The following is a 22,806-nucleotide window of genomic DNA, read 5'->3' on the forward strand; positions in this document are numbered from 1 at the left end:
GACTCCTCCCAAAAATTCACAGGTACAAATTTCAGACACACACATGTTTGAAAATTCAAAACAATGTTCTTTATAATGAAAATTCACTTAAACTAATCCCTCTTTTGGTATAGCAAAGAGCACTGGTCTCCAAACAAACTGGTAATTTGTACAAGTCCCTTATCAGTTCTCTGATACTTAGCTTGCAGCTGTGAGGCAATTCACAGTCCTTCTTCTTTCACTAAGTGAAACACACTTTGCTCTGGTTTTAGTTTCAAAGCGGGGGGAAATCAGCACACAAAAGGTCCAAGTCAGTAAAGCAGTCATGAAACACAATGATCAGATAATCCTCCACAATGGCCAAACCCACAGGCTGCTATTTATAGCAGCCTCACTAATTACCACAGCCCCACCCAACCACAGGTGGCCTCATTTTCTTTGATAATAATCTCTCAGTTGTTGTTGCCTATGCATCGCTCTCTGCATGCGTGACTGTATCATTAACTCTTATCCTGAATCCAAGGAGAGCTAGATAATTGATCTCCTTCTGAGCTGTCTGCCACACTCTCCTCCTCCCTGTCACTCATGTCTTCTTGGTCAGAGGAGCCTTCATCATCAGATTCCATCGGGGGCAAAACAGGCCTGCAGAATGTGGATGTCTCCCCCACATCCACAGTCCTTGGGGCAGGAGCTGGGCCAGAGCTAACCACAACAGAACCTATGGCATGGGCGCCACAAGTGGCACGCAAAGCCATATCTGCCCTAACTCAGCTCCAACGTGAATGTGTGTGCTGGCCAGCTAATTTTTGGCTCTCACAGAAGCTCTGGGAGGGCATTTTTTACCTTCCCCCAGCTCCAGGGAAGCCTTTGGAACCTGGGGAGGGCAAAACACGAACCTACTGAGCCCACCAGAAGTTGGGAAACAGACCATTTCCAGCCTCCAGAGGGACTCCAGGGGGTGGGAGAAGCTGTTATCGCCCTCCCCAGGCATTGAATTACGGGTGTGGATACTCGCACATGCGCGACAGCTCTTTTGGCACCTGAGGAGAAAAAAGTTTACTGTCACTGAATTAAGAGATGCTGTCCATTGACAAGGCAAGGCAGCCAAAATAATAATAATCAGCTCAAAAGGTTATTTGAAAAAAAATATTGATTATTTTCCTAAGCTGTACAAGCTACTCCTGAGACTATGGTATCCCATTCCATAAATCTAAAAAGCTGATCTCTGAAATTGGAGCCATTTTTTAAAAGGCCTCTCCTACTAATCTTTCTCCCGGAAAAGATTCACTCTGAAAAAGCAAAGCCTTTGAGTAGCCAAAGTAAACTGCTTAGAGCTTTAAAGATGAAGAGGAACAACTTGAATGTCGCTTTAAAAAATAACTAGAACTGAGTGCAAACCATTTAAATGGACATAACATGGCCTTCGCATTATGCCAGGAGTTAACAGCTGGCAGCTTCATTTTGTGCCAAAGGAAACTCCTGGGAACTCTTAAAGGTCAGCTTTATACAGCTTTATGCATTGCAGTAGCCTCAATTGTGATTTGACCGAGTGTGGAAGAGTAAATTTACCACCCAGAGTGAAGCAGGCACTTCTTTTTCCCTCATGAGATCCAGAGTTTTGGTGCTGCCTGGGAAAGAGGGTTAAAGCAGCAGCCCCACCCGCTCCTTCACTGGAAAGTTTATCCCATAAAACCAAACCCAAAGCGTGTGTGAGTCAAAAAAATAAATAAATAAAGCCAAGCCAAAAGAGAGAGCAAAGAAGCAGGAAAGAGAAACCTTCGACCCAAAGGCAGCAGTTTTCCAGGGAGTGGAAGAAAACTGCAATTCTTGGAACTGCAAGACTAAGAAATGCAGGGGAAAAGAGACCAACCGGAATCTGCAAAGCAAAGCAGGCCTGTTGCCTGCAGGGTCTCAGGTGCAGAGCTCCACAAACCAGCTCCAGGAACAAAGGACTGTGAGTGCTGAGGTGGGGGAGGGGAGAGCAAAGTATAGAGCAGGGTGTCCAACTTTGGCAAGTTTAGGACCTGTAGACTTCAGGTTGGCCTGGGGAATTCTGGGAGTTGAAGTCCATGTGTCTTAAACTTTCCATCCCTGCTACAGAGCAGTGAAAAGGGTTTTCACATAAAAATGTATGGGTAATGGTATAGGAGCTGAAGACCTGGAGATAAGGAAAACACTTAAAGAGCTAAGAAGTAGTTAATTTAGGAAACCATAATGCTGCAAACGTGGAAATGGGAAGTTTGACACAAACTATAGAGATAAAAATACAGTAGAACTTTCTCGATCAAATAAGATAGAAATAGTGGTAAACTTAAAAGTAAGGCTGTAGAATAAAATAGGCAAAACCAAGTGCAGAATTATGACTAAGATTACATGTAAAGGAATAGGAGTTTAATTTTGTAAAATGAAATGATTTTGGGGTGGGGGGAAACAAATGCAGTCTTTGGGTTTGTTAGCTGAACCAGGTTAAGAAAAATCATTTGGATTTTTGTGACATTAGCTCCAGTGCAATGAAACTGAAATAAACTAATTTAGGTAATCATTTATTCAGGTAATCTCTGGGAAACTGAGGCAAAGATCCATTTATATTCCTCTGAGTATACTATGCCTATGTCATTCATCTGGTATATATATATATGTTTCTTGCAAGTTTACCAGATGGATGACATAGGCATAGTATACTCAGAGGAATATAAACAAACTAGATTGCGTTGTTTCTCTGTATCATGTAATATATGTGAGCATATGCATAATTCTATATTCATTCATTTATTTACTTTTCATGTTTATTAGAGATGGAGACCCTTTGAGAGCTGTATGCAATGTAATTTCATTTTAATATATGCCGATTAATGTACATTTAAAGTGACAATAAAGTGTTCTGTTCTATATTAATAATAAAACAGAGTTGGAAGGGACCTTGGAGGTCTTCTAGTCCAAACCTCTGCTTGGGCAGGAGACCCTACTCAAATGGTTATCAGGCAAATGGTTATCCAACATCTTCTTAATAACTTCCAGTGTTGGAGCATTCACAACTTCTGGAGGCAAGCCGTTCCACTGATCAATTGTTCTAACTGTCAGGAATTTTCTCCTTAGTTCTAAGTTACTTCTCTCCTTGTTTAGTTTCCACCCATTGCTTCTTGTTCTACCCTCAGGTGCTTTGGAGAATAGGTTGACTCACTCTTCTTTGTGGCAACCCCTGAGATATTGGAACACAGCTATCATGTCTCCCCTAGTCCTTCTTTTCAATAAACTAGTGGTGCCCAGTTCCTGCAACCTTTCTTCACATGTTTTAGCCTCCAGTTCTCTATTCTATTCTATTATAATTCTAATTCTTCTAATTCTAATTCTAATTCTATTATATTCTACTGTCCTCCTTTAAAACCCACGCTGCCTCTGTAAGTAACACAAATTGTGGCTCCACATTTTAAATTTATCGTAAAATTATTTGTTTAAGGTCAGTGGTGTCCAAGCTTGGCCGCTTTAGGACTTGTGGACTTGACTGGCTGAGAAATTCTGCGAATTGAACTCCATAGGTCTTAACGTTGCCAAGCTTGGATACCTCTGTTCTAGGCTTTTACCTTATGACATCTTTCTTCCTCTCTGCTTAGATCCAATGCAGTCCATTTTACAAAGTCTAGAGCAACAGCATGAAGAAGAGAAACGGTCAGCACTGGAGCGGCAGCGACTGATGTATGAGCATGAACTAGAACAGCTCCGGAGACGCTTGTCTCCAGAGAAGCAGCATCTCCGCACCATGGACAGGTTTTCCTTCCATTCTCCCAATGCACAGCAGCGTTTACGCCAGTGGGCGGAGGAGAGGTAGGTGAAGGGAATGAACTTTGGTATTTTTCCCTGTTCTCTTCTATGGAGAATACTCATCTTGGCATATGTTTGGATTAAGACAATAGATAACAATAATAAATAATAATAATTCATTAGATTTGTATGCCGCCCTTCTCCGCAGACTCGGAGCGGCTCACAAGATACAATATAAACAATGCAAATTCTAATTAATTCAATGCAAACAAATCTAATTAATTAAAATTACAAACTAAAATCCCAATACAGTGATACCTTGTCTTACAAACTTAATTGGTTTTGGGACGAGGCTCTTAAGGTGAAAAGTTTGTAAGACGAAACAATGTTTCCCATAGGAATCAATGGAAAAGCAATTAATGCGTGCAAGCCCAAAATTCACCCCTTTTGCGCTGCTGGGATTCCCATGAGGCTCCCCTCCATAGGAAACCCCACCTCCGAACTTCTGTGTTTTTGTGATGCTGTGATTTCACTGAGGCTCCCCTCGCTGGGAAACCCCACCTCCAGACTTCCATTGCCAGCGAAGTGCCTGTTTTTGCGCTGCTGGGATTCCCCTGCTGGGATTCCCCTGCAGCATCACAAAAACATGGAAGTCCGGAGGTGGGGTTTCCCATGGAGGGGAGCCTCAGGGGAATCCCAGCAAGCAAAAACGGGTACTTCGGTGGCAACGGAAGTCCGGAGGCGGGGCATCCCAGTGGCGGCGGTGGGTTTGTAAGGTGAAAATAGTTTGTAAGAAGAGGCAAAAAAATCTTAAATCCCAGGTTTGTATCTCAAAAAGTTTGTATGACGAGGCGTTTGTAAGACAAGGTATCACTGTATATTAAAATCAATCAACCAATTCATTCACAACCACACATCACATTTAGTTTACTAAATGTGATGTGTGGTTGTGAATGAATTGGTTGATCTAATTGCCCCATGCCTAGCGACATGCATGAGTCTTAAGACTCTTGCCGAAGGCGAGGAGGGTGGGGGCAGTGCGAATCTCTGGAAGGAGCTGATTCCAGAGGGGAGGGGCCACCACAGAGAAGGCTCTTCCCCTAGGCCCCACTAGATGGCATTGCCTGGCCGATGGGACCCGGAGAAGGCCGACTCTGTGGTACCTGACTGGTCGCTGGGATTCATGCGACAGAAGGCGGTCGCGTAAGGAATCTGGTCCGATGCCATGTAAGGCTTTATAGGTCATCACCAACACTTTGAATTGTGTCCGGAAACCAATCAGCAACCAGTGCAGTCCAATCCTTTCTTAAAAACCTTCAGTGTTGGACCACCTATAACTTCTGGAAGTAAATCCTTCTCCTGATTAATTGTTCTAACAGTCAGAAAATTTCTCCTTAGTTCTAGGTTGCTGCTCTCCTTGGTTAGTTTCCATCCATTGGTTCTTACCCTGCCTTCAGGTGCTTTGGAGAATAGCTTGACCCCTTCTTCCTTGTGCAGCCCCTAAGATATTGGAACACTGCTACCATATCTCCCCATGTCCTTCTTTTCACTGGTGCGAAAATAATGAACTGGCTTGCACCAGAGCAAAACATCCTTAACAGTGACATTATTGCAGTGTGCTTCCAAATGAATATTTTCTTTTCGATACCAACCTCCTTTCCCTTTTTCCATTGCTTTGCAATAGAGAAGAGATGCTCACCCATAGCCTGAGAAAATTAAGGGAGCAGATCATGAAGGCCAACTTGTATGTTAGAGAAGCCAGCTTCATTGCAGAAGAGATGGACAAAAGGACTGAATACAAGGTCACCCTCCAAATCCCAGCCTCAAGTCTTAATGCAAACAAAAAGGTAAGGCACTTAAAGTCTATTCAGAGACATACAGTATGTTATCTGCCAGGATATGGCAGTCCAGACAAACATTTCCTCCTGTTCCAAAGGTGATATTTACAGTAAGCAGGATGTAGAAAGTTTGTTTCTGTTGATCTAATGCAATATGTATAAAACAGGAGTTGGTGGTTGCTAGACCAGGGCAAAGGGAGGGCAGTTCATAGCCAGTTTAAACTAGCAACCTGAGCAGTTAAATGATTTAATATGCATGCATATATCTGCACTACCTCTATATTTATTGATCATGTGCAGTTTTACTATCCACAGGCTAGGTTAATGGAACTAGTTAAAATACTTTTCTGGCTTCACCTATTATACTGAATGATACATTAACCAAGAAACCACTAAACTACCTATTTTTGCAAACCAACAGCTATGATTTTAACTGACCTGGTTAGGCAAGTTCTGTGAATTGCTATGTGACTATGTAACCTGCATGGCATTCCTTTTTACTGATATAAGTAAAAAGGCTTCAGACTCTCCACTGTTTTAAAAAAGGGAGGGGCAGCTCAGATTTCAAGAAAAGAATGTGGGAAATATATCAAGTTCTGCATCTTCAAAACAGACTATACTGAAATTCAACTAGAGAGGAGAAAATGGTGAAAGAAATTGCAGGGTATTATCTCAAATGGAGGAAATGTTTAATTTCACAGTGCATGTGATCAATTGCCTATTTGTTATCAAAAAATAACCCCAAATAAATCTTATAATGATGAAATGCTGATCAAAGCATCAGTTCAATTTAAATGTTTATGTTCAATCTGTCATCACAATTTTCTTAAAACGTTGAAAAATGCCTTTTGAAGTGTAAGTTCAGTAACTGCGGACAAAGTGGATTAAATTTCTTCCTCCAGAGAAAGATTATATAACTCAAAAATACAGTATTCCAAATAAGATGGTGGTCTTTTTGTCATATTCTGTTTATTTGTTCATATTTTATTTTATTTTATTTTTAAAACCTCCCATCTCAACAAGTGTTTCTGAGATTCTTTTTTAAAAGCAATATAGGGTGTGAGGGGAGAGAATTCAAATATACCCTCAAGTAAATTTGTCTTGATTTTGAAATGAATATTTATTGTGGCCAATAGAATAGAAATAAATCCAAACAAGATACTGAATCTTGGTTATAAGGAAAAATGTGTCATATTACATAAAGTCTGCCAAGTGCCAAAAAATTAATATAACTTACATTGCACTATAATCTCTACCTTGGGGCCATTGACAAAACACTTTAATAACATCCTAGGGTTGTGGCTAATCAACAAACATTTAATATAAAATTTGGCAGACTTGTCAGTTAATATGTTTGTGAGTGACATAGGGGAAGGTTTGGTAGGGAAGGTTTGCCTATTTGCCGATGACTCTAAAGTGTGCAATAGGGTTGATATTCCTGGAGGCTTCTGTAATATGGTAAATGATTTAGCTTTACTAGATAAATGGTCAAAGCAATGGAAATTGCAGTTTAATGTTTCCAAATGTAAAATAATGCACTTGGGAAAAAGGAATCCTCAATCTGAGTATTGTATTGGCAGTTCTGTGTTAGCAAATACTACAGAAGAAAAAGATTTAGGGGTAGTGATTTCTGACAGTCTCAAAATGGGTGAACAGTGCAGTCAGGCGGTAGGGAAAGCAAGTAGGATGCTTGGCTGCATAGCTAGAGGTATAACAAGCAGGAAGAGGGAGATTATGATCCCGCTATATAGAATGCTGGTGAGACCACATTTGGAATACTGTGTTCAGTTCTGGAGACCTCACCTACAAAAAGATATTGACAAAATTGAACGGGTCCAAAGACGGGCTACAAGAATGGTGGAAGGTCTTAAGCATAAAACGTATCAGGAAAGACTTAATGAACTCCATGTGTATTGTCTGGAGGACAGAAGGAAAAGGGGGGACATGATCGAAATATTTAAATATATTAAAGGGTTAAATAAGGTCCAGGAGGGAAATGTTTTTAAAAGGAAAGTGAACACAAGAACAAGGGGACACAATCTGAAGTTAGTTGGGGGAAAGATCAAAAGCAACATGAGAAAATATTATTTTACTGAAAGAGTAGTAGATCCTTGGAACAAACTTCCAGCAGACGTAGATAAATCCACAGTAACTGAATTTAAACATGCCTGGGATAAACATATATCCATCCTAAGATAAAATACAGAAAATATAAGGGCAGACTAGATGGACCAGGAGGTCTTTTTCTGCCGTCAGACTTCTATGTTTGTATGAAGAGGCAATCATTCTTTGATGAGTTCCAACAAAAACATTTTCAAAACAAAAGGCTATATTTGACTATTTCACTACTCAAGTTCTCAAGCTATGCAGGTAAGAAAAAGATTTTTCATTATTTGCATTGATTGGTTTTTCTTTCTTTTTCCTTCCTTCCTTCCTTCCTTCCTTCCTTCCTTCCTCCCTCCCTCCCTCCCTCCCTCCCTCCTTTTCTCTCTTCCTCTCTTCCTCTCCCCCTCGCTCTTCCCCTCCCCTCTTGTATTTCTTCTTCCTTCTGTGTGTTTTGTAGCGGGGTGCAGTGCTTAGTGAGCCAGCTATTCAGGTGAGACGAAAAGGGAAAGGCAAACAAATCTGGTCCCTAGAGAAACTGGAAAACCGACTGGTAGATATGCGAGACCTCTATCAAGAATGGAAAGACTGCGAGGAAGACAACCTGGTATGTGGAGGAGATGTAGGAACAAAATTTTCCTTAATTGGTGAAACGTGATTTATCAGCTTGGTTTACTCTAGATGTGTTGTATTGCTATCTTATTTTCCTCAAATAACCTGGCTTGACAGCCTTGGAAGTTGGAATTAGTTTTGGCTCTTGGAGACTGCCTGGACAAGGTTTCTTCGCAAGGTTTCAGGAGTGGTTTGCCATTGGAGGACTGGAGAGAGTATTTGTCCCCAAGTCGTCCAGCTATCTTTCCCCCTAAGGTGGAAGTAGAATTCATAGTCTCCCAGTTTCTAGAACTATTCCCTAAGCACTGGATCCCAACAGCCCTGGATAACATTAAATTAAACTTAGCATTCATGGAAACTACCCATTGAGGAGGAGGAGGAGAATAATAATAATAATAATAATAATAATAATAATAATAATAATAATAATTTAAAAAAATTAGATTTGTATGCCGCCCCTCTCCGAAGACTTGGGGCAGCTCACAACAATAATAAACAATATACAGTAAACAAATCTAATATTTAAAAGAGATATCTAAAAACCCATTGTATAAAACCATACAACACAAGCGTACCGTACATAAAACTATATAAGCCTGGGGGAAATGTTTCAATTTCCCCATGCCTGGCAGTATATGTGGGTCTTAAGCAATTTACGAAAGACAAGGAGGGTGGGGGCAGTTCTAATCTCTGGGGGGAGTTGATTCCAGAGGGCCGGGGCCGCCAGAGAGAAGGCTCTTCCGTTGGGGCCTGCCAGACGACATTGTTTAGTCGACGGGACCCGGAGAAGACCAACTCTGTGGGACCTTATCGGCCGCTGGGATTCGTGCAGCAGAAGACGGTCTCGGAGGTATTCTGGTCCGATGCCATGTAGGGCTTCATAGATCATTACCAACACTTTGAATTGTGACCGGAAACTGATCGGCAGCCAATGCAAGCCACAGAGTGTTGGAGAAACGTGGGCAAACCTAGGTAAGCCCACAATAACTCTCGCAGCCGCATTCTGCACGATCTGAAGTTTCCGAATACTTTTCAGAGGTAGCTCCATGTAAGAGTGTTACAGTAGTCGAACCTCAAGGTGATGAGGGCATGAGCGACTGTGAGCAATGACTCCCTGTCCAAAAAGGGCCGCAACTGGTGCACCAGGCGAACCTGTGCGAACATCCTCCCCGCCACAGCCGAAAGATGATGTTCCAATGTCAGCTGTGGATCGAGGAGGACGCCCAAGTTGCGGACCCTCTCCGAGGGGGGCAATAATTCCCCCCCAGGGTGATGGACAGACAGATGGAATTGTCCTTGGGAGGCAAAACCCAAAGCCACTCCGTCTTATCAGGAGGTAGAGGAAGGTAGAGGAGGTAGAGGAACGGGTATCCATATATATGATCCTTAGAGAAAATTCTTTTCCTGCTATTTTTTTAAAAAAATATTGGGCTGAAAGTCCTTAAAAGAGATTTTTTTTGTCCCAAAGTTAGGCAGGATGACTATATTAAGAGAAGTGATAAAACCATCATTTCGCTTTTGTATTGCTGGGAGGAAGCAGACTTGTAAACTAGGAAAGCCTAGATTATTGTTTGCTTCTCCTGTGTTATTGGCCACAAAGTTACCCAGTTATACCCTGAGAATGAACTTCATATTGGCATTAGGTTCTTTGAAGGTGAAAAAATGTCAAAGGTCCTATAGGCTTGACCATCATGTCATCCTTTAAAAGTGGCCATCCCCTTACCCACTCAGCTACCGCATACATGCATGTAAACATTGTCAAACCATATCAACAGAGATAATGAACATGAAGGGAGAAGGATCAGTTTCACCGCAGCATTTATACTTATCTTTCATGTGACATGTTCAGTTTGCAAAGGAAATATTTATCTTTGACTTATCTTGCCCCAAAGCCATATGAGGCAGTTTTTTTATCTCTATTCTACAAAGAGAACTATCCTAAATCGCACTATGATTTTGTTTTATGAGAGTGTGTGCTTTTCCATAAATAATTGCTGTATCTTTGAAGTTCCAAAAATAATTACATAGACTGAACCAAAATAACATTATATGTGGCTTTTAAGTAGGGCCATCAGAAGTTTGAACTTTTTTTCTTTTAATTCTTTAATTCTGTGGTGAACTCTTGTCCCACGAACTCTTGTCTTTAAATATATTTCAGTTATAATAACACAGTAACACAATAAAGCAAGCCTTAAAGGAAATAACCCAACCCCCTTTTTTTTCTTCCTCTATTTTCTGTCTTCTCTCCATGGTCTACTGAGCAAATTGAAAGGGGGTGGGCTGAATATATATATTTTCTGGTCTGGCAACTTTTCAAACTCTCAGGTAGAATTTTTCTCCCCTTCTGCCTGATTGTTGAATACAAGAAAGGAAGGCACCTGTGTTTTGCACAGGTCAGAAGGTGGGCTGAGAAAATAATTACACACCCCTCACACCCTGGAATTAAAGTGTGTCAACTCCTCCCCTCAGGACGCTGCTACAGGATATTGCATGCCAAAACAACTAGGACACAGTTGTTTTTTGATGAGGTATTTTGAGGTATTTTCCTCATGCCATCACTCTGCTAAACATCCAATTCTCACAGTACTACCTATTGTCTATGGATATTGACCCATTGTCATGGGAAAATTCTAATAAAAAAACAAAAAAGGTTCTTCAGCCTGCTTGTATGGCTGCCTATGCTTCTATATCTCCGTCCCGATGGCAGGAGAATAAAGAAGTGCTGACCAGGGTATGAGTCATCCCTGTGGATTTTTCTCACTCTTCTAGACATCTTCTTTCCAGACATCTTCTAGTGATGTCATCTGGCGGTATCAGGGGACAGCCTACAAGTACAGTGGTACCTCTACCTAAGAACGCCTCTACTTACGAACTTTTTTAGATAGGAACCAGGTATTCAAGATTTTTTTGCCTCTTCTCAAGAACCATTTTCCACTTACAAACCCGAGCCTCCAAAACTGTTACCAGAAAGGGCAGGGAGAAGCCTCCATGGGCCCTCTCTAGGAATCTCCTGGGAGGAAACAGGGCCCTCCCTGTGGTTTCCCTGATCACACACATTATTTGCTTTTACATTGATTCCTATGGGAAAAATTGCTTCTTCTTACAAACTTTCCTACTTAAGAACCTGATCACCTGGTCGTAGAGTGGTAGAGGTACCACTGTACATACTTTGCAGAAAATGCAGCATACAAGTCAGCACATTAGAAATATGTCTAGTACATTTTATGTTTGTTTAAAACTTTGATTCAGTGAGGCCTACAAGCTCACTCCTAGGCCTTATTACCTACAACTTTCCAATGGATATATTTCTCTTCTCACAGTATGTTGTATGGCTGTAGTATTAGGGTTTCCTGCCTAAGCATGGGGTTGGACTAGAAGACCTCCAAGGTCCCTTCCAACTCTGTTGTTGTTGTTGTTGTTGTTATCCCTACCTCCTTACTACCCCCATTTACTGGTGGTACTATGATGATTATTATTATTCTGTTGTTTTGCATGTATACTGAGAGCTTCTGCACCAGAGACAAGTTCCTTGTGCGTCTCATCACACTTGGTCAAATAAAATATTCTATTCTAGTTTTATACACACCTGCAATCCTCTCTGAATGGGTTCATAACCTGGTTTCCTAAAATAGCTACAGTGAACTATTTCTGGATTGTAAATAGAATCTGGCTTGTGATTATTAATAGAATGTGGGTTGTGATTGGGCTAAGGCAAAAACAAATCACATGACTTAATGGGGGCTAGGCAGCTGCCTTCGGTATGCCTTCCTGTGCAATGCTCACAGTTGATTAAATCAGTCTTGTCAACAATTTGACATCTGTCATGGCCGAATTGTATTGAATGACATGTACATGTGTTGATTGGATTGTTTGAGTTGTGGGTTTTTAACTGGGGTTTATAGTTTTAGATATTTATATTTGACTACTTTTTTATTGTATTTGTATTTTTATTATATTGTTGTAAGCTGCCCTGAGTCCTTCAGAAATGGGCGGCACAGAGGTTGAATAAAATCGATCAATAAATAAATTTGTCCTCCTTGAATTTCCCTCTAGCATGGTCTTTACTCTGAAAGGCCTATCATTGTGGAGGGCTGGATTAAATCATGTTACAGACATCATATTAAGGTGACTGAAAATGAACTGGTAAGAAAGAGAATGGGTCTTTCTCACTTATTAAGATGTCTGTTACAAGGCAAAACATGATTCTCCCTACCAAAATGAACTTTTGTCATAAGAGGATCTAATCATGACACATTTATTTATTTGTCTGTTTGTTTATTTGTGTGATTGATTGATTTATATGCCGCCCCTCTCCGAGGACTCGGGGCAGCTTACAACATGTGAAAGGAACAGTAGGATACAATAAGCTAAATCCAATTAATTAAAACTACATAAACTATCTAAAATCCCCGGTTATATTAAAAATCAATCATATCCATTCAAACAACAAACATAGAATCATTCGTTGGCCAGGGGCTAAGATCTAATCTCCCCAAGCCTGGTGGCATAAATGAGTCTTAAGACTCTTGCAGGAGGCAAGGAGGGTGGGGGCAGTGCAAATCTTCGGGGGGAGCTAATTCCAGAGGGCTGGGGCCCCCACAGAGAAGGCTCTTCCCCTAGACCCTGCCAAGCGACATTGTCTAGTTGGTTGTTCACTCTTTTTTCCCTTCTATTCAACTCAAGGTTATGAGGTCTTATTTTCGGCGAGCAGATCCTTTTTATGATGAACAAAAGAACCACAGCCTCATTGGAGTCGCCAATGTCTTCCTTGAATGTCTCTTTCATGACGTGAAGCTGCAGTATGCTGTGCCCATCATCAATCAGAAAGGAGAGGTATCTTTCTACACAATCAATTATTAATCATTATCTGGTCACATAATTACTCAGTTACTTATTTCAGAATCATTGCTCTATGCACAGTTACTATTGATTCTCTATCTTTTGACATATATGCCTCGAATATAGGCAGTTGCATTTAATTCTTTTTTAATTCTTCCTAATTTTCTTCCCAGTTTGCCCCCTGAGTTTTTCCTGGGAGAAATTGATTTGACAATTATGTAAACTGTATAAACAGGCAGGCATGGCAGTGTTGATTTTTGACTCTGGGCTAAGCACAGATCTCCTATAGGACCCATGTTGATAAGAAAAGAAAGAACTAGAGAAAGAAAAGAAAAGAAAATACCAGAAAACCAGAACTGGAGAAGACTGTATGTCTAGTTCTCATTAAACTGATAAACCTGTTCCTGCACCATATCATTCCTACAGCAAGTGGAAATGCAGATGAAGGAATCATCCTTCATCTCCACAACTACTTCACATATAGAATTCAGTTATTAATCTCATTATGTAGGTTTATGTAGTGTTAAACGTTCACTCTTGTGGGGTTTTTTCATTCGTTTAATGTATTTTTAGGTGGAGAGAGTATGATTGCAAAATGGTCATTAGAGAACCTGCTGAGAGTCTCCCCCTTTTTTTAGTAGTGGATACAGAGTAGGCAACAATCCTTCGGATTTTTGGAAGCTCTACCACCTCCCACTGTCCCCAAAGTATCTGCAGGTCCCACTCTTGACAATCTTAAGGGATCACCACAAAGACAAAGGAAGCCAATCAACCTATTCTCCAAAGCACCTGAGGGCAGGACAAGAAATAATGGATGGTGATTTATCAAAGAGATGATCAACCTAGAACTAAGGAGAAATTTCCTGATAATTAATCAGTAGAACAACTTGTTTCTAGAAGTTGTGAATGCTCCAACACTGCACATTTTTAATAAAAGATTGGACAATCATTTGTCTGCAATGATAAAGGGTTTCCTGCCTGAGCAGGGGTTGGACTAGAAGACCTTCAACGTCCCTTCCTACCCTTTTATTTTTTATTTTTTTATTTTGTCCAATACACAATGAGGGTTTTAGTGGGTACGGTATATATCTATATACACATAGTAAATACATGATGAAGGTTATAGAGAAGATACTCATAGTAAAATATATTGAAGAGATAATAGAAAAGAAGTTATAATAATAGAACATATCAATGAAAGAATAGAAGAAGAGATATAGGAATAGAAGAAAGGTATAGGACAGGGGTAGGGAACGTTGGCTCTTCTATGACTTGTGGACTTCAACTCCCAGAATTCCTGAGCCAATCATGCTAGCTCAGGAATTCTGGGAGTTGAAGTCCACAAGTCACAGAAGAGCCAACGTTCCCTACCCCTGGTATAGGAGATATAGGAGAGCAATAGGACAGGGGAAGGAAGGCACTCTAGTGCACTTGTACTCACCCCTTACTGACCTCTTAGGAATCTGGATAGGTCAACCATAGATAATCTAAGGGTAAAGTGTTGGGGGTTTGGGGATGACACTATGGAGTCCGGTAATGAGTTCCACTGTTACTCTGTTACTTCATTGTGCCTTTGGCCAGACTGAGTGAAGGACCCATGATGGTTTTAATATATATATATATATCAGGAGGTTTCAATTGCATTGTTATTATTCCGTTGTTTGCGATCCAGCATTCACTGGGAGTGAGGCAGTCTAGAAATGCTTTTAAAACAAACAAGCTCCTTTTAAGGAAAACCTACCTTGAAGGACAATTTCTCTCAACATCTCTGATATTATCACTGAGCTGTATGATCCTTGAAGTTGAAATAGAAGAAAGAAGAGATTACTTTTCCCAGTTTATTACCATTTGCTTCTCCGCTGGACTCTCAGAGAGGACTAATGCCCTGATAATTGTCTGCCTCTTCTTGGAATATGTACAACATGAATATTTGCATCACTTGGTTGGTGCCACATCTCCCAGCTCAGGGCATAGGAAGTTACATGCAGAACGGCATGCCCAATTTTTACTTTTAATTTTTTGCATAAGATAAATACATGATAGAGTGATTCCCCCCTCCCAGCACTAAACAATCACTTCAAAATATAATACTGCAAAAGGCATCCCAATAAATCATTTCAAACCAAGTGCAGGGCAACAGCTCAGATAAATTCATAGCAACAAAATTTATCAGGGCTAAAAAGAGCTTGCAGCCCCAGAATTTAAAGTAGACTACAGACATTAAATTATAGATCTTAAAAAGCCCAAGAGAAAAATGAAAATTGAAGGCCAGTATTTCCTGAGGCAGAACAGTGGAAAACTTTTGAATCCCTCTGAAAAATATGTATCGCTTTTTGGGGCAACGGGGTTTGATGAGAGTTTTGCTAATGAATATTTTATTTCCAGTAATGTAGTTTTATTTGCTTCCAAGGACTTTACCCCTCCTTTTTCTGGGATTTGTGCCTTATCAGGTAGCAGGTCGCTTGCATGTTGAAGTGGTACGTGTGAGTGGAGACATCGGGGAGAGAATTGCAGGAGGCGATGACAGCGTGGAGGGCTGCTTTGAGCATGATCTGCAGGAGCACAAGTTAGTGTGCATGGTGAGTTCTCCTAATTTTGCTTTTCCAAAATAAAACAGCTTCGCAGAGAAAATCCTGCCTGTCCTGAACTGTGTGCTCTTTGGATTACAAATTTACTTTTATTTATTTATTTATTTATTATTTATTTATTTAGATTTGTATGCCGCCCCTCTCCGCAGACTCGGGGCGGCTCACAGCAGGATACAACAATTCATGGCAAATCTAAATATAATTTAAAATATTTAAAAAAACCCATTTACTAAACAAACATACACACAAACATACCATGCATAAATTGTACATGCCCGGGGGAGGTGATTCAGTTCCCCCATGCCTGACGACAAAGGTGGGTTTTAAGGAGTTTACGAAAGGCAGGGAGAGTAGGGGCAGTTCTAATCTCTGGGGGGAGTTGGTTCCAGAGAGTCGGGGCCGCCACATAGAAGGCTCTTCCCCTGGGGCCCGCCAACCGACATTGTTTAGTTGACGGGACCCGGAGAAGGCCCACTCTGTGGGACCTAATCGGTCGCTGGGATTCGTGCGGCAGAAGGCGGTCTCGGAGTTATTGTGGAGAGTCGGTTTGATGTAATGCAGGAGTGTCAAATTCAGTTTCATTGAGGGCTGCATCAGGGTTGTGTGGGTGTGGCCAGGTCAAGGTCACTCATGTGGGGGGGTTCCTGTGGTGACCTGAGCGCTTTACCAGTGAAAACAGCTCCTGAGCTCCGTTTTCAGCTGCAACGGCCTCCTGCAAGTGAAAACCAAGCTTTGGTTTTGGCCGCAGTTGGCCCTCCCGAGCTCCATTTTTGTTGGCAGAAGTACCATGGGCTGCAGTATCAGGTTACTACCCAATACACACCACACTGCACACTGGTAGCAAAAATGGATCTGCGTGCGTATCTCTGCATCTCCGGCATGCCTTAATATGGTTTGTTGCCTAATACTTTAAGCATGATCCTGCTATATAGAGCGCTGGTGAGACCACATTTGGAGTACTGTGTTCAGTTCTGGAGACCTCACCTACAAAAAGATATTGACAAAATTGAACGGGTCCAAAGATGGGCTACAAGAATGGTGCGTCCCAGTGAAATTTTGCTTCTGTGCATGCGCAAAATCTCGTGAGGGGACAAATGCGCTCATGAGATTTTGGCAATTTTTTTTCTTCTGCGCATGCATGAAAGCAAAAAATCACCAAAATCTCACACAGGCTCACGTTCTCTCGCGAGATTTTGCTTCCTGCAAAATATTGCTGAGACACGCATGCACACCGCCGACCTGAAGCTACATGTGCATTGCACAGGTAACGGCGGTAAGTAGCAACCCCTGCCTGGTGGGCTGGTTATTCGCTGTATCCAGGACAGCTCCACAGGCCTTAGGTTTGACACCCCTGGTGTAATAGAAATATAGAAGACTGACAGCAGAAAAAGACCTCATGATCCATCTAGTCTGCCCTTATACTATTTTCTGTATTTTATCATAGGATGGATTTATGTTTATCCCAGGCATGTTTAAATTCAGTTACTGTGGATTTATCAACCACGTCTGCTGGAAGTTTGTTCCAAGGATCTACTACTCTTTCAGTAAAATAATATTTTCTCATGTTGCTTTTGATCTTTCCCACAACTAACTTCAGATTGTGTCCCCTTGTTCTTGTGTTCACTTTCCTATTAAAAACACTTCCCTCCTGGACCTTATTTAACCCTTTAATATATTTAAATGTTTCGATCATGTCCCCCCCTTTTCCTTCTGTCCTCCAGACTATACAGATTGAGTTCATTAAGTCTTTCCTGATACGTTTTATGCTTAAGACCTTCCACCATTCTTGCAGCCCGTCTTTGGACCCGTTCAATTTTGTCAATATCTTTTTGTAGGTGAGGTCTCCAGAACTGAACACAGTATTCCAAATGTGGTCTCACCAGCACTCTATATAGCGGGATCATGCTTAAAGTATTAGGCAAGAAACCATATTAAGGGCCTGAGTTCTAGTCCAACCTTAAGCGTGAAGTCAACTCACTGACCTCAGACCAGTCCTCCTCTCAGTCCTAGGAAGGAGGCAGCAGCAAACCACTTCTGAAAACTTGCTAAGGAAACTATAGTTGACTGGAGGCCATTCTGACTTTAAAAAAGCAATTGTGGCCACTGAGTGTGCTGGCTAGGGCTGATGCATATTGTGTAATATATTGGAAGAACATATTATCCATGGAGAACTGGAGAAAGTGTGGCCTAAGTTAGTTTTATATATAACTGATAGAGCTGTGAGGCCAAAGCATTTGAATGTGAAATGTATTCATTTTATTGTAGAGGTTTTGTTTAAACCGAGAGTTTGGTAGCTCAAAGTACATAACTTTTACCGGGTTTTTTTCCAACGGTCACAAAGACAAATATGTATTGGAGCAATAAAATGTATTTGTATTGGAACAAATCTAGTCTCCTGGTTTAGTTTCTGTTTTATAGTGAATGAAGCTTTGAAAACAGGTCAAATCTGTTCCTATGCTGACACCTGGTGGAAATGTTTATTTCAAGACATAATTTAAGACATATTTTAGATAAATACTGCCTGTTATGGAAGCTTCTGGTTTTATAAGGCAGATCAGGGATGAAATCCAGCAGGTTCTAACAGGTTCTAGATAACTGGTAGTGAAAACTTTGAGAAGTTCGGAGAACCGGCAAATACCACTTCTGGCTGGCCCTAGAGTGGGGTGGGAATGGAGATTTTGCAATATCCTTCCCCTGCTATGCCCACCAAGCTATACTCACCAAGCCATGCGCAGAAAAATAGATTTCACCACTGCGATAAGACATCAGTCTGAACAAACTAGCTATGCTTCATTTTATATTGAACTGTTATTATGTCATCAGTATTTTTCATTGAAATGTAATAATGTACATTTATTTATTGTAAAATACAAAATACAAAGAAAATAGAAAAGCAGTAGGGGTGGAGGGAAAGAAGTGAGGAAAGATAACAAGAAGAAAAAAAGAAGCGTTGACTTCCCAATCTATTACAGTAAACTAAGGCATTAACATCAAATCACAATTTTTTGCTTTTTTATTATAGTATGAACAAGCCATTCCTGTAAAGATATATTGAACTGTTATTGAATGCGCCCTATTGATTATTTATTATACTGACTTCTGTATCTATATGTGCCCCTTTTAATCCCCTAGATTAAAATCCTTCAAGCAACTGGGTTGCCTCATCATCTCTCCAATTTTGTGTTCTGCAAGTATTCTTTCTGGGACCAGCCGGAACCTGTGATCGTTGCCCCTGAAATGGATCCTTCTTTGTCTCCCGTCAGCAAGGAACCACGGTGCATGGTTGTCTTCGATCATTGCAATGTAATTGTTTACATTGATGATTAAAGTGCTTGCTAGGAGGGCTGGGCAAAATGTTTTCTTCCTAGTCTAATTCTGAAATGATACTGAGCTATAATGATATATGATGTTGACGCACATATTATAATATAGATTACAGCTGATCCAGGTCATTGTGGACTGTTTGATGAATCATGATTTTAATAATCCCGACTGGGTATTACTATAACAGTGATGGTGAACCTATGGCACGGGTGCCACAGGTGGCACATGAAGCCATATTGGCTGGCACATGAGCCGTTGCCCTAACTCAGCTCCAATATGCATGTGTGTGCCAGCTGATTTTTGGCTCCCACAGAGGCTCTGGGAGGATGTTTTTGTCTTCAGGGGAGCCTCTGGGGTATGAGGTAGAGCATTTTACCCTATCTCAGCTCCAGGGAAGCCTTTGGAGCCTAGAGAGGGTGAAACACGAGCCTACTGTGCCCACCATAACTTGAGAAACAGGCCATTTCCAGCCTCCAGAGAGCCTCCGGGGGGGAGGTGTTTTTGCCATACCCAGGCATTGAATTTTGGGTGTAGGCACTTGCACGTGTGTGATAGCGTGCATGCATACTCTTTTGGGACCCAAGGAAAAAATGTTTCACCATCACTGGACTATAAGATACACCAGAGTATAAGACACACCAAAATTTCAAAACAGGGGGGGGGGGGAATTTTCCCGGCCCCCCAGGAGCACTCTCTGCAGGCCTCCCAAACCCTCTGCACATCCCATTTCAGTGAAAAACAGAGCCATTTTTGGCCTCCCAAATCCCCCATCACCTTTTTGCACTCCCCACCCCCGAGGAGTACTCTGCAAGCTTCCCAAACTCTCTCTGTGCCCCGTTTTGGCAAAAAAAACCCCACCTGTTTTTTGTTTTCCAAATTCCCCCCATGCTTTGCGTTTTTGCCTTGCCCAACCCCCAGGAGCATTCTGCAAGCCTCCCAAACCCTCTGTGCCCCCCTTTCCCATTTTTGCAAAAAAAACGGACCCGTTTTTCGCCTTCCGAACTATGCACACTTTGTGTTTTTGCCCTGCGCAGCTCCCAAACTGGCCTCTATAGGCCTCCCAAAACTTCTGCGCATCCCAGTTTTGCGAAAAACAGCCTGGTTTTTTTGCAAAAATAGGATGCGCAGGGCAGGGTTTCAGGAGGCCAAAAATGGCTGTATTCAATATATAAGATGCACCAACATTTCCACTCTCTTTTGTGGGGGTCGGGGAGTACATCTTATGCTCTGAAACGTATGGCATGTGTCTCATCTTAAACTTGAAATTCTGCTATTAGTAATAAAATGGGAATGCTTAGCAGCCCATTCTTTGAAACATAAAAACCAAATAGAGGTAGCTTAGTACAACATTCAAATGAAAGTTACTGGTTTTTTGCATCTAAATAATTTATTATATTCATATGCCAGTTCTAAACCGATTGTTATCTTAAGAATGTTGTCATGTATGTTCATAATGAATTATAATCCTGCATTGTCACATTTTTGGTTGGTATTGTTTATATTTACCTGTAACCAAGATTGGAAATATGATCTCAATAGGCATACAGCTAATGACTGAATATCAGGATTAGTGACTTAAAGTGACATTGCTCCAAATCTCTCTCTTTTTTCTAGCATGTATTAGGCTAGACATTATATATATGCTCTACTTATTTAGACATTATATATATAATATATAATAAGGCCGAAATAGATCTATCCTAGCCTCCCTTAATTTTCAAATTCAGCAAAAAACATGTGACACACACACACATATATTGCATATATTGCAGAACATGTGAATGCAGTTAAAAAAGAAGAAAAGACTTCCTCCCTTGTCCAGCACATTAAAAAAACAGGGCACGAAATTGACTTTGAAAAAACTAAATTACTTCACAAAACAGAGAATTTATATAGAAGAATTGCTCTAGAAGCCATAGAAATTGAGAGGAGCCCCCTTTGCATAAATAAAAGAGATGACACGTCCCGCCTACCAGAAATTTGGAAACCAGCCTTAAACAAAAAAACACCTCATAAAAATCACCATGTCAATCCTTCTAATAATTATGAATTTGGAATTTGGAAATTTGGAAACCAGCCTTAAACAAAAAACACTTCATAAAAATCACCATGTCAATCCTTCTAATAATTATGATTACACCAACCAATCAGATCACTGAAACATAATCACCCAATCTATTTGCTACATTCAAAGCAAATCTCCACCCCCACACTATATACTAGGAAGAAATGACAGTTGCAAACATTCCATTTTACAACAGCACGAAGCTTATATATATATATATATATATATATATATGTAGATTGTTCTGAGTTCGGGTTTTGCCCTGTGTAATGTTTTGCATATGAATTACACAGGGCAAAACCCGAACTCAGAACAATCTACATACATATACCCGTGAAAATTTACGAAAACAAATATATATATATATATATATATATATATATATATATATATATATGTATATATATATGATCTACATATTTAGACTTTATATATATATATACACTCTACTTATTTATTTAGAATATTGCTAGCATGTCACATAATTGGAATTCTCTGGATCACTTCCATTAGGAGTTAAAATATTTTTTTAATCAAAAAGTACTTATAACCATTGGCAGAAATGTTGAAAACTAAGAAATCATGAAATACCCTTAATTTTTTAAAAAATCATGTACATAGAATTTTGAAACTCTAGAAATTCAAAATTATCAGGATCTTGATGAGTTTGAAAGTTCTTTAAAAATATCTATATCAAAAATAAATAAGCCTGAAATAAAGGGAAAATGAAATGTTCACTGCAAAAAGTACAAACTAGGCTGTAGGAAAATTTATTTTTTTTAATAACCAAGCATTGGAAGAAATGCCTTTTTCCTTTGTGGACACCCTCTGAATTTCGTTGTAGGATTCTACGGAGGACCAAAGTCCAGGTAGAAAACGAGAGAGGGTGTGACTCTTCAGATAAGAAAGTCCCAACCATTTAGAGCTTTAGAAACCTAAACCAGCATTTTGCATTGCATCTTGGAACAAACCAGAAACAATAGGAAAGACAGCAGAGTAAGATAATATGATTGTCCCACTTAACAAATGTCTACCCCTGGGAAACATGTGCTATCTGTGAATCAGGCTGACTGTCTCTTATTTGCTGAGCTACAGTGTTTTCCAGGGATCATTTTTCTTCTGGGGACTCTTAAAAGTACAAAAGGCTATTCTGGAAAAGCCTGTCTCAAGCACTCGGTTCCCTCCCTTTTTTCCACAACAGTTTTTCTAACGTAAGCAAGTTCTTTAAGCCTCCTTTATACAGTCTCAAGCAGGGGTGTCAAAGTCGATTACATTGAGGGCTGCATCAGGGTTGTGTTTGATCCTAGGAAGATGAGTGGGCAAGGCCAGCTTGGGCATGGCCACTTCGATGTCATTCATGTTGGGGGCACGCCTCCCAGCCTTCATTTTTGGCTGTGATGGCCTCCTCTAGTGCTCTGCCAGCAAAAACGGAGCTCAGGAGCCCATGTGTGGCCCTCCTGAACTCTTTTTTTTGCTGGCAGAGCGCTACAGGAGGCCATTGCGACCTAAAACAGAGCTTGAGAAGGCTGTGCATGGTGCTCCTGAGCTCCGCTTCCTCTTGCAGAATGCTGTAGGAGGCCATTGCAGCCAAAAACAGAGCTTGGGAGGGCTGCATGCAGCCCTTTCAAACTCTGGTTTCACTGCAGAAGCCCTATGGGCCGGTCCAGGGTGGTCTCGAAGGCCGCTTCTAAGTACCCCA

At 40.8% G+C, this 22,806-nt stretch overlaps 1 protein-coding gene across 2 annotated transcripts in view; it reads left to right on the top strand.

Annotated features, from left to right (window-relative positions):
• The window catches only part of KIF13B (kinesin family member 13B), a 216,027-nt gene that overhangs the window by 120,044 nt on the left and 73,177 nt on the right, over window positions 1-22,806 (top strand). For both annotated transcript variants that reach the window (XM_070734859.1, XM_070734861.1), the window contains exons 17-22: window positions 3,591-3,801; window positions 5,423-5,585; window positions 8,140-8,286; window positions 12,975-13,124; window positions 15,581-15,709; window positions 18,851-19,021. In XM_070734859.1, coding sequence (XP_070590960.1) covers window positions 3,591-3,801; window positions 5,423-5,585; window positions 8,140-8,286; window positions 12,975-13,124; window positions 15,581-15,709; window positions 18,851-19,021 — 971 coding nt within the window. The remainder of the gene's footprint in view (window positions 1-3,590; window positions 3,802-5,422; window positions 5,586-8,139; window positions 8,287-12,974; window positions 13,125-15,580; window positions 15,710-18,850; window positions 19,022-22,806) is intronic.

The sequence above is a fragment of the Erythrolamprus reginae genome, chromosome 1 (assembly GCF_031021105.1).
Source record: "Erythrolamprus reginae isolate rEryReg1 chromosome 1, rEryReg1.hap1, whole genome shotgun sequence".
Classification (NCBI taxonomy): Eukaryota; Metazoa; Chordata; class Lepidosauria; order Squamata; family Dipsadidae; genus Erythrolamprus; species Erythrolamprus reginae.